This window comes from Peromyscus californicus, unplaced genomic scaffold, assembly GCF_007827085.1.
Source record: "Peromyscus californicus insignis strain IS unplaced genomic scaffold, ASM782708v3 Scaffold_16__1_contigs__length_79575227, whole genome shotgun sequence".
Taxonomy (NCBI): domain Eukaryota; kingdom Metazoa; phylum Chordata; class Mammalia; order Rodentia; family Cricetidae; genus Peromyscus; species Peromyscus californicus.
Window position 1 is genome coordinate 1,722,923 of NW_026294458.1, and position 12,247 is coordinate 1,735,169.

The window sequence follows — 12,247 nt, forward strand, 5'->3', positions numbered from 1 at the left end:
TTTAGTCAAGGATGACTTTGAACTCCCTAACCTTTTAACTCCTAAGCATGCTACCACACTTGGCATACTTTGTTTTATTACATGAAATCTCAGTTTTCATTTTATGATTGTAGGATATCAAGAGTGAGTTAAAAACGAAGCAGAATGCCCAGGTTGTTCTGTACAGAAGTTATCGTCATGGAGACCTTCCTGACATCCAGATCCAGCATAGCAGTCTGATCACCCCCTTGCAGGCTGTGGCCCAGGTCTGCCCAGAAACCACGTTTTATGTTTACATTAGATGCTCTGTTTGTGGTTCCAGGGGTCTACTCTTTCTAGGGAAAATGTTCATTAAAAGGTGGTGGTTTTCCCTAAATGGTAGAGTTAAAGATTGTCCTAATTCCAATATCCTAGTTTCGTGATTTTTGTTGTTGTTACATGAGGAGACCCTAACATAGTTAACTAGAAGTGGGCACCAACACTGGGTGCCATGTTAGGCCCCTGAGCTCTCAGCCACGGGGCCTTCCTCTTTAAAATCAGATTGACATTTATGTTTCTTATCCAGTGTCAGAATGAAATAATGGGAAAAAAATCAACGTACATTTTGAAGTGATAAATAAGCCATTTAGATCATTGTCTTGTATGCTTTTTATTTGATCTAAATAATTCCAAGTTGACAAGAATTTGTTTTTTAAACCATATTTTACATGTACCATTCATCAAGCTTCCTCCTCTGGAGACAGATATGTGACTGTAGCATTCGTGAGACTGAGGCCTTATGTGTCCTTATGTCCAATGTTTCTCACATGGAACTTTGTCCGTACATATTCATGTAACTTTTCACAAGATTTTTCTTCCATGAAGTACCTTACATTCACATTCTTAAACCAGATTCTCCCAATAGTCTTGTGCCATTGAGGTAACAGATAAAGACTGGAGGTTAGCAATACTTGGATATATGGCAAAAACTACAGGTGTCTCTAAGTGTGAGGCAAGAATGAGACACCCATCTTCCTGTGCTCTCCCATTTCTCAGTTCACTAGTGCCTTGACTGTTGCCTCTGGTGCACAGTGGACATCTGCTCTCCATCATGTCCAGAGGGCACTGTGTTGTACAATGCTATTGGCAAGTTATAGGCCTAAGCTTATGTCAAAGTCAGCTCATCCCTTTTGTGCTTATAAAACAAAACTGGAGCACCTTTTTTCAAAGAGGCAAGACTATATTTTTTTCCTTCTGTTCTCTGAGGAGGGATGTATTGATTGATATTTCTAGTTCCAGTACTTTATGTAACAAATGTTTTTTATGGAGTACCTGCTGTATGCCAGGAACTGCTTTAAGTGCTATGGTGTAGTGTTGGGGGAGCCAGGCTAGGCTGACATGTCTTTCTTTTTTTGTTGTTGTTTTGTTTCGTTTTTTGTTTTTTTTGTATTGGAAGCCATTGTATCTGTCACAGGACCAGTATGCAGCAATGTTTCCTGCTGAGTTCATTGTTTTTAATTGGATTTTTAAATTAACTAGTTAAATTTTTGTAGACATAGTCTCTCTACATAGCCCTGGCTATTCTGGAACTCACTGTGTAAACCAGACTGGCCTCAAACTCACAGTGATCCACCTACCTATGTCTCTTGAGTGCTGGAATTTAAGGTGTGCAGCACCATCCCAGCTAAGAGGATTTTTATTTCAGTCACCACTGCAGTTGGTCAAACAGTGAGTATTTAGAATTCTCCAACAAGTGAAGGAATTTGTACATAACTCTCAGGAATCGATGGTCAGTTAACAAACCTGATGACTACATGCTGCATGCAAACAGCAGATACTAGATGAAAGCACACAGGCTGATAAAATACCAGCATCTAGCAGTGACTTCTCTGTGGTTTAATTATGCGTGACACTTATTTTCTTTTTTATTATTTTCTAAAATTTTATATAGTCACATTATAACTGTTTAAACAAGAATTTTTACTTAAAAAACAAATCATATTTGTGTGGCTTTTGTTCATTTTTATTCTTATATGTATGCCTTCACTATACAAGTATAGATAGCTGGGAAATGCTCATGAAATGTTCACTGTACAGATGTGTTATATATATATATATATATATATATATATATATATATATATACACACACACACACACACACACACACACACACACACACACACACAAGGACAGTGCTCCTATGGCCATGGAGCCATGTTGAAGTCATTGTTTCAAGTCTTCACAAGCATAATACCTAACCTTGACAGCTTACTCTGGTTAGTCTCCATACAACATGCAGCATTGAGATCCTAGCTTATGTACTTTTTGTAATCCACATCAAGCCAGAAGTATGTGACTAAATTCCAGTGCTCCTTCCCGTGTATAATAGCCTGTTAAACTTTTGTAAACTGAATTTAGACATGTAATGGATGTGTTTTTAACAGTTGATATTTAAAGTAAAGCTCCAAAATAATACTTAAGTTCTGATTTATGTTTATTTTTTTATTTTTAACAGAAAGACCCAATAATTGCAAAACAACTCTTCAGCAGCTTGTTTTCTGGGATTTTGAAAGAAATGAATAAATTTAAGACAACATCTGAAAAAAACATCATCACCCAAAATCTGCTCCAAGACTTCAACCGTTTCCTTAGTACCACTTTCTTGTTCTTTCCACCCTTCGTCTCTTGCATCCAGGTACAAGTTTGCACAAACTTCTCTTTGGTCATGTGCTGCTCTGCGCTGACACCACATGCCTAATGCCATCACTTTGTTCCCTAAATTGAAACTTGAGAAACAGGTATTTAGCAGTAAATGTGTTGTTTAGGTTGTCTCTTCTAAGTGAGCACATGTAATTTGTCTTTCGTTCTTTTTGCTCCCCAAACCTACCCTTGTATATGACAATAATCTCAATTGAAACTTGCATCTTATAATTAACCAGTCTCTTTAGTATTTTGATTAAAGTGTGGGTGTGGGTGTGTGTGGGTGTGGGTGTGTGGGTGTGAATAAATGTTTGCTCCCATGAATGCCTGTACACAACATGTGCCTGGTACCTGCCGAGGCTAGAAGAGAGCATCAGATGACCTAGAACTGGAGTTATAGACAGTTGTAAGCCAGCATATAAGTGCTGAGAATTGAACCTGAGTCCCCTGGAAGAGCAGCCAATGCTTTTAACCATTGAGCCATCTTTCTTGCCCCACCTACCTTATTTTTTGAAACAGTGTTTCTTACTGAAGAATCTGGAACTCACTGATTTAGCTAAATTGGCTGGCAAGCAAGTTCCCATGATCCTTCTCTCTGCAAGTGCCAAAATTCTAGGTGTACTCAGTTTTTTACACAGGTCCTAGTCATTTGGATTCAAATCTTCGTGTTTGCATGGCACAACTGAGCCATTTCCTGAGGCCCTAAACCCTCTATTAGTTTAGTTGTTTTTCATTTGATAGTATTTCAGTAAATTCTTTCCTGCTTTGAGATGTTAATTGAGCACATGTCTGGCTTTGTTCTAAATGATGGGGTCACAGCCTTGAAGAGACAAAATCAATGCCAACCCAAATTTTCATTCTTCTCAAGTGTCGCTGACAAATATAAAACAAAGACTAAACTGGTAATGTACTGTGTGCTTGAGTGATGTGAAACTATTGAAATTATAGAGGGTGGTAACCAGGCAGGTTAGATAAATGGCCTCTTGATCGAGTCAGGTATGCTGTCCTTACAGATATCTAGTAATGAGTCAGAGAAGTCTTCTCTAAGGAGACTCAGTTGCAGCAGAGAACTCAGCGTAAGTACACTTTCAGTTATTACTTAAGTGTGCTTACCAAATTATATTTAACAAATGTCTCTGAGCCAGCATGAAAGCTCAGCAAGAAAAGGCACTTTTCATCAAACCTGATCATTTGAGTTTGATCCCCAGGGCTCACATGATGGAGGAGAGAATTGACTCCCACAAGTTGTCCTCTGACCTCCACATGCATGCGCATGTTAATACATTTGCCCGTTCATGTATACACTTACATGCACAATAAATGCAAATAAATATAATTTTTTTAATCTTTAGAACACTTTTAGAAGCTAGAGAGCAGAGTCAGCAATTAATAGTACTTCCTGCTCTTCCAGAGAACCTGAATTCAGTTCCCAAAATCCAAGTTAGGTAGCTCACAATACAGTTCTAGAGGATCCAATACCTACTTCAGGCCTCCATGGGCACTCAAAGACACATGACGTACATTCACACAGACACATACAGTAAAGTAAAAATCCTTTTAAATTTTAGCATTTTTCCATTTTTATTGTTTTTAATTTAATTATGCATTTTAATTAAAATAGAATTATGTCCTTTCCCCCATTCCTTTTCTCTCTCCAGCCTGTCCCACCACTGCCCTAGGCTCAAATTGATAGCCTCTTTTTCTTTGATTATTATTGTCAAATACATATATAATATATGTATTTGCATGTATAAGTTTATCAGTATAATCTGCTGAGTTGGTTTTTATTGTTTATGTGTTTATGGTTTCAGGGATGACCTCTTTGTATGGTATAACCAGTAAGGGAGCTCATCCCTAGGGGAGACTAGCTCTCCCTCTCCCAGCAGGTCATTCCTTATCTGTAGTTTTTTGTCTAGGAGTGGACCTCATGAAATGACCCCCCTTCTGAGTTAATAAGTCTCAGTGATGGTCTCCATTTTCTGTAAAGAGAAGCTTCTTTAATGAGGAGTGGTGGCTACACTTATCTGTGGCTCCAAGGATAAGATTTAGAATGTCATAAGGAATTATGCTGGTCAAGCAAAGTGGCAGTAGCAGATTTTTTTTCTGGTATATATGACCTTACCAGCATGGAAAGTTGTTTTGGTTTCCAATACCAGGCATGGTTTTCCTCCTATTGAATGAGCCTTAAGTCCAATTAAATAGCTGTTGGTTACCACCATCATATGAATATTTTCTGTGCCTTAACCATAAAAGTTTATTGACTGAAATATAATTTTATTTGGGTTTTCTTTCTTATACTCTTAGCCCTTTCTAAGGATGACAGACATTTTTATTTGATTGCTTTGGAAAATTTTTAGTCTTCATCTTGGCAGCCACATGGACAGTGGCTGGTATACATATGTGTTAAAACTTCAAGGGGAGTTTGGGATCAAGTTCTTAGGGTACTATACAAGTCCAGATGTGTGCGTAGAGAGGTACATGTGCACACCAGTCTGTTTGGAATGCTATTACAGTGAACATTCTTCTAGATAGTGAGTTGAGGGTATTTCTCATAACTTTGTTTATAGGTCATTGTAATAATTCATGAAATCATCTTTTCAAATGTCATTAAGTAAGTTAGCCTTTTGATAGAAAAGATGTTTACAAAGACTTCATAGGTAGGTCAGTATGCCTACTTTTTGATAAATAAATGTAAAATCTGTTTTCAATGGCTTTTCTTAACAACTGAAACAAAGTATATAAATATTCCCATAAATTGCAGTTTTTAGAAGTCTTGGATTAGAAATAGTTTATTTTTTCCCTTTGCAGAAATTGAATGTTGGTAAGAATTTTGCTAATAGAATTGCACAAAGACACTTTTGTGATATCACTGTCTACTACTACTGCTTAGGTCAAAGTCGTTTCTCTTATGTTTAATAAAATGAAACAATCACTTGTGATGATGACATCCAAATCCTGTAGGTTAAACAGCTATATTTGGTTTTATAGGAAATCAGTTGCCAACACCCAGACTTGCTGAGTCTTGACCCAGCTGCAGTTAGAGTGGGCTGCCTGGCCAGTCTGCAGCAGCCTGGAGGTATCCGTCTTCTAGAAGAGGCATTACTCCATCTGGTGCCAGAAGAACCACCCATCAAACGAGTCCGCGGCAAGACTTGCTTGCCTCCTGATGTTCTCCGGTGGATGGAACTGGCTAAGTAAGCTTGGGATGGACCATTCTTGGGATAACAGTAAATCAACTAAAGTAGCATAGTAAAAACTTGGCTTTACTTTTATGAAAAATGAGCTGGTAAGGAGGCTGGAGAGATGGCTCAGTGGGTAGAAAAACTTGCTCTCAGAGAAGACTCAAGATCAAGTTCCTAGTACCCATGTTGGACAGTTCATAACCACCCATAAATCCAGCTTCAGGGTAGCCAACAGAAACACACACAGTCTTTTTTTCCTTCTCTTTTGAGCTAGTAAAAACATTTCAGTCTGAGTTTTAGTCTATGTGTCAAGGATGGCTGCCATGAAAAGAAATACTTTGCTTAAAGAAGAAATATTGATTAACCCTGTTATTTTAATCTGTTACACAGTTGTCTAGATTCATTATTATCTACCATACTTTCCTTCCTGTTAGGTATGTATAATTTATAATTCATAATGGTTCCTGATGTTTTTACAGCTTTGCTAAGATAAATAATGGATGACTCATTATTTTCAACAGTAATCAAAATTGCAGAAACAGTTTAATCCAGTTACTTTGTTTGGAAATACAAATTCTGCTTTGTAGTATACCACTTTGTATAATGTCTGATTCTTCCTTTTCCTTGGTTTTAGTGTACAAAAGCCTAGCCTAATCTTGAGAAGGATGTTAAGTCAGAGTTGAGCGGGCCTTCAAGATGGCTCAGGGGGTAAAGGCACTTACCACACAAACCTGATGACTGCAATTCAATCCCCAGATCCCATTTTTCACAGAACCAACTCCTGAGAGTTGTGCACTGACCTCCACATACATGTCATCCCCCCGTCACACACACACACACACACACACACACACACACACACACACACACTAAATAAAGATTTTAAATCTGTTGATCAACTTTTAGTGAATAGATAGTACAAGTAAAAAACAGCTTCCTTACCTTTCACTATTATCATCTGTCAACATTAGTACACTGCGACTTTGTAAAGCACTATGCCAGGCACAGAAGAAGAAGTAGATTAGAGAGACATTAATCACAGACTTTAAAAATAAGGGTCTCAGGGTTATAGCTCAGTGGTGCAGCACTTAGTTGACATGTGTGAGTCCCTAGGTTCAATCCTTGATTCTGCAAAAAAAATGAAGAGTCCCATAGAAAATGTATATACCTTTAAACATCAAGTAGAAGGACAAGGAGAAGAATGCCGAAAGGGAAAGATACAGGGCCAAGACAATCCAAAGAATACCTCCTGGCAGGAGCCATTTTTTCCCACTGCTTCAGATATGTGATTGAACAATAGATGATAGATGATACCTTGTATCAGAGAGAGAGAGAGAGAGAGAGAGAGAGAGAGAGAGAGAGAGAGAGAGAGAGAGAGAGAGAATGAGAAAGAAATGGGCATTATGAAGCACAAGTGTAATACCAGTACCTGCAAGGCTGAGGCAAGATGATCTCTGTGGGTCCAAGCATGGTCAAGGCTATATCATGTCTTGAAGTGGAAGTTGCAGAGCAGAGGAAGGACATTTACCTGGTATGTTTGAGTTTCTGGCTTCCATTTCATCGATGGGTGGATGGATGGGTGGATGGATGGATGGATAGATAGAATGAGATAGAATGAGAGATAGAGAGGAAGGAAGGAAGGAAGGAAGGAAGGAAGGAAACTTTTACAGGCTTGAACTTGATGTATTTGTTTCTAACTTTATTAAATAGTTTAGCCTTTTCTTACTGTATTATGTCCATCATTTTGATCAAGTAAATATACAGGTACCTGCAAACCAGGGTAGGATGTAGATGGGGATTTCTTTCTGTGCTTGCGGGTAATATTCCTTTCTGTCTTCAAATTCTGACTATGAACTGCTGTTGTTCAAATCTGTGTGTCCACCTCTGCCTCTGACCTTTAAAGTCTAGGATCTGGGCAGTAACAGAACCTGTCTATTCAGTTTATCTGAGTTTGGATTTAGTGGGTTCATGATTCGTAGGGTTTCTGCACAACTTGCTGCTCACATGTCTTCTTCCCTTCCCTTGGTTCTTGGGGGAAAACCTAAGGCCTTATAAAAGCTGGACAAGCACTTCCCCACTGAATTAAAGCCTGAGCAATTCTACCTCTTCCCTCCCCAACCCCTTACTCACTATGTAGCTTAGACTTGTCACCTTCCTGCCTCAACCCCCGAGCAGCAAAGATTCCAGGCATACACCAACTTTCCCAAGCAAAGTTTGATTGCTAAGAAAGATTCCATATCCTGCCTCACCCCTCTGGTGTTGGGGTTACAGACATGCACTAACTACTATGCTGGTCCTGCCAGATTTCTGTTAAGATGAGAAGATGAGTAAGTGTTCTAACAAATATTAGGAAAGTTTTTGTGTCTAAAATATAGTCTCTAGAGCATAGACTAAAACATCAATAGGGTGAAAGTTATTCTTTGCTTCTGGCTCTTCCTTAGGACTAGATGGTAACTAAATGGATCACCTACAGAGCTTATTTAATGAAACTTTATACTTTATGAACTTTGCATATTTTCAAGTTTATTCTTTGGACAGGGTCTCTATAGTACAGCATAGACTGGCCTCAAATAGTGACCCAATTACCTCTCAGCTTTCCAGATTTTTTTTTTCAGATGCACATTAGAATAACTTGTGCTTTTGGGTTAATTAAAGAAGTAAAACTTAAAGGGTACTTTAAAGCTGTTTAATTTATATTTCCATCAAAATAAAAATACCACTTGTAGCTGAGAATAGTGGCACACTATTCTTTAATTCCAGAACTCAGGGAAAGGCAGAGGCAGGTGGATCTCTGAGTTGGAGGCCAGCCTAGTGTACAAAGCAATTTCCAGGACAGCCAGGACTGATACACAGAGGAACTCTGTCTCAAAAAAATACTATTTGTATGTTACCTTTCGTAAATATGTGATGTCTTCATTCAACATTAATGAAAATTATGTGAATTACTTTTTTAAATGTGATATTTGATGATCTGGATTTTCTTGGCTTGCTATTTATTTATTTACTTACTTACTTACTTACTTACTTATTTATTTATTTATTTATTTATTTATTTATTTATTTATTTATTTATTTATTTATTTTTAAGGCTGTACCGATCGATTGGGGAGTATGATGTCCTCCGTGGCATTTTTAGCAGTGAGTTAGGAACAAAGCAGGACACTCAGAATGCACTATTAGCAGAAGCCAGAAGTGATTATTCTCAAGCTGCTAAACTGTATAATGAGGTAAAACCAATCTCTGGCAAATGTATCACTTGCTTAAACACCTTGACTCTGTACATTAAAATGATCTATTAGCTTTAGTGTTAAAGATTAATAACCAAATGTTGTTTTATAATAACCATTTGTGACATAATTGTTACTGTATCTTGCTCTTTTTAAGGCAACATTGAAAAGATAAAGCATTTCATAAACTACCAAGTACATAAAACTATACAGTACTGCTATGACTGCTGTTGTTTACAATTTCTATTTAAATATTGTTTTCTCTCACTTAGAAAAAAATATGATAAAGTGAAATAGACTTTGTGATTTTGACTGTAATTTGGTTTTGTATGTTTTATTTCATCTCAATTTGGCAAACATAATAGGTGTCAGACTTTAGGATCTGCAGTCTATAAAACTATTGAGTGAGTAATCTCAGCTTTGAAACCTACAGAATTCTGCAAAAGTCCTCAACTTTATTTTTTAAGTCTAAGAACATAAGTAATAAATGATGCACAGTCTTGACTTAAAGAGAATTTTGCATCACTTATTTGGCTTTCCTGGTAAGGTTCTCAGTAGGATAACCTTCTTCTCATTAGTGACTTTTTTGTTTATTTTGGTTTGGTTTGATTTGGTTTGGTTTTTGAGACAGGGTCTCACTTTGTAGTCCTGGCTGTCCTGGCACTCACAGAGATCTGCCTGCCGCTCTCTGCCTCCTGAGTGCAGGTGTGTACCACCATGCGTGGCCTCATTTGTTACTATAAGGCTCCTTTTGTTATTTTTTTCTTCCATTTACTGTTATTTTGAACATTATCCTATTCTCTCAGGTTGCCATAGATCAGAAATGATTGTCTTTAGTATGTATGTTATAATACCCTCCTTTAAAGAATGTGTTTGCATCTATGTTCTTTTCAACTCCGTAACATAATTCCTCTTTTTTCTGCCAGGCTTTAAATAAACAGGAGTGGGTTGATGGTGAACCCACAGATGCTGAGAAGGAGTTTTGGGAACTGGCATCCCTTGACTGTTACAACAACCTTTCTGAGTGGAAAGTACTTGAGTACTGTTCTACAAACAATATAGGCAGTAAAAATGCTGTAGACCTAAGTAAAATGTGGAGTGAACCATTTTACCAGGTGTGTAGAATTATTTTTTCAGTAACTGAAGTAAATGTTTTAGATGGTCATGTGTTTCCCAGTTAATAGAACTACTTTAAAATTTTCCAAGATTAAGATAGTAGTTTTGAAGCCTTTGGATGTTCAAACTCCATGGTGTTAAATTTCATATCACTTTTTAGCTAGCCATTTCAAAATAAATGGGATGTGTTTTACAATAGATATTTATCCTTATGATATAACCACATGGAAGAATATTTCCTGTTGTCTTTTATGCTCCTGAGAAGGCAGTTTGCATTGTACACCTCAGGAGGCAGTTACAGTCCCTCCCGTACTCATGCTGTTACCTTCTTGGGCTGTGATACCTCAGTGTGTGTGCAGGATCCACAGTGTCTCCTAACTGCAGGGGGATCCCATTCTTCTGTGGAAAGTGCCTACATATTTTGTGAATAGAAAATAATCCAGGTTAAGTGAACATTGTTTTTTTAAATTGTAGTTTAAGGTTACAGCATCAGATATCGTTATTTTGGTTCTCCATCTTAAACTATAGAATTATTCCAAGGAATATTTCAGGTAGAAAGTAATTGCATTCACTCAGATTGACTTTCTAAATCGATAGTGGATTGTTGTTGTTCCACAGGAGACGTATCTACCATACATGATCCGAAGCAAACTGAAGCTCCTGCTTCATGGAGAAGGAACCCAGTCTCTGCTGACATTTGTAGATGAAGCCATGCACAAGGAGCTGCAGCAGACAGTCCTGGAGCTTCAGTATAGTCAGGAGCTGAGTCTCCTTTACATCTTGCAGGATGATATTGACAGAGCCACATACTACATTAAAAACGGCATTCAGATTTTCATGCAGGTAAGACAGATGGATCTTATCTGATGTATATTGTTTTTATATTAGTTTTAAGTGTCATATGCACACACACACACACACACACACACACACACACACACACACACACACAAAAGACCAACAAAACCTCTGTATTCTCATATATATTACCTGTTCTTTCTTTGGATTTTTTTTAATATATATTTTTATTTTATAATTAACTTGATTTCATATATCAGCCGTGAATTCCCCCATCCTCCCTCCTCCCACCCCTCAGCCCTCCCCCCCACTCCCACCTCCTCCAAGGCAAGGTCTCCCCTGGGGAGTCAGCCCAGCCTGATAGACTCAGCCGAGGCAGGTCCAGTCCCCTCCTCCCTACACCAAGGCTGAGCAAAGTGTCCCAGCATAGGCTCCAGGCTCCAAAAAGCCAGCCCATGCACCAAGGACAGGTCCTGGCTCCACTACCTGGGGGCCTCCCAAACAGTTCAAGCTAATCAACTGTTTCACTTATCCAGAGGGACTGATCCAGTTCCATGGGGCCTCCTCAGCCATTGGGTCACAGTTCATGCGTTTCCACTAGTTTGGCTATTTGTCCCTGTGCTTTTTCCAATCATGTTCTCAACATCTCTCGCTCATACAATCCCTCCTCTCTCTTGCCGATTGGGTTCCCGGAGCTCCACGTGGGGCTCGGCTGTGAATCTCTGCATCCATTTCCATCAGACACTGGATGAGAGTTCTATCATGACAGCCAGGGTGTTCAGCCATCCAATCACCAGAGCAGGTCAGCTCAGGCACTCTCTCGACCATTGCCAATAGCCTACAGTGGAGGTATCTTTGTGGATTTCTGGGGACCTCTCTAGCACTCTGCTTCTTCCTATTCCCTTGGGGTCTTCATTCATCATGGTATCTCCCTCCCCCTTCTCCCACTCTGCTCCTGATCCAGCTGGTACCTCCCAATCCCCTAAGCTCTCTTTCTGCTGACCCTTGTCCTCCATTACCCCCACCCCCATGTCCAGTTTGCTCATGTAGATCTCATCCATTTCTCTGTCATTGGGCGATCCCTGTGTCTTTCTCAGGGTCCTCTTTACTAGGTAGCCTCCCTGGAGTTGTGAGTTACAGTCTGGTTATACTTTGCTGTATATCTAGTATCCACTTATGAGTGAGTACATACCATGTTTGTCTTTCTGAGTCTGGGTTACCTCACTCAGGATGATTTTTTCTAGTTCCATCCATTTGCCTGCA

The 12,247-nt window shown here is 38.8% G+C and overlaps 1 protein-coding gene across 2 annotated transcripts in view; it reads left to right on the forward strand.

Annotated features, from left to right (window-relative positions):
- Nucleotides 1-12,247, forward strand: part of Prkdc (protein kinase, DNA-activated, catalytic subunit) — a 237,871-nt gene that overhangs the window by 165,466 nt on the left and 60,158 nt on the right. For both annotated transcript variants that reach the window (XM_052739941.1, XM_052739943.1), the window contains 6 exons: nt 114-245; nt 2,477-2,656; nt 5,650-5,855; nt 8,932-9,070; nt 9,997-10,185; nt 10,805-11,029. In XM_052739941.1, the coding sequence (XP_052595901.1) occupies nt 114-245; nt 2,477-2,656; nt 5,650-5,855; nt 8,932-9,070; nt 9,997-10,185; nt 10,805-11,029 (1,071 nt within the window). The remainder of the gene's footprint in view (nt 1-113; nt 246-2,476; nt 2,657-5,649; nt 5,856-8,931; nt 9,071-9,996; nt 10,186-10,804; nt 11,030-12,247) is intronic.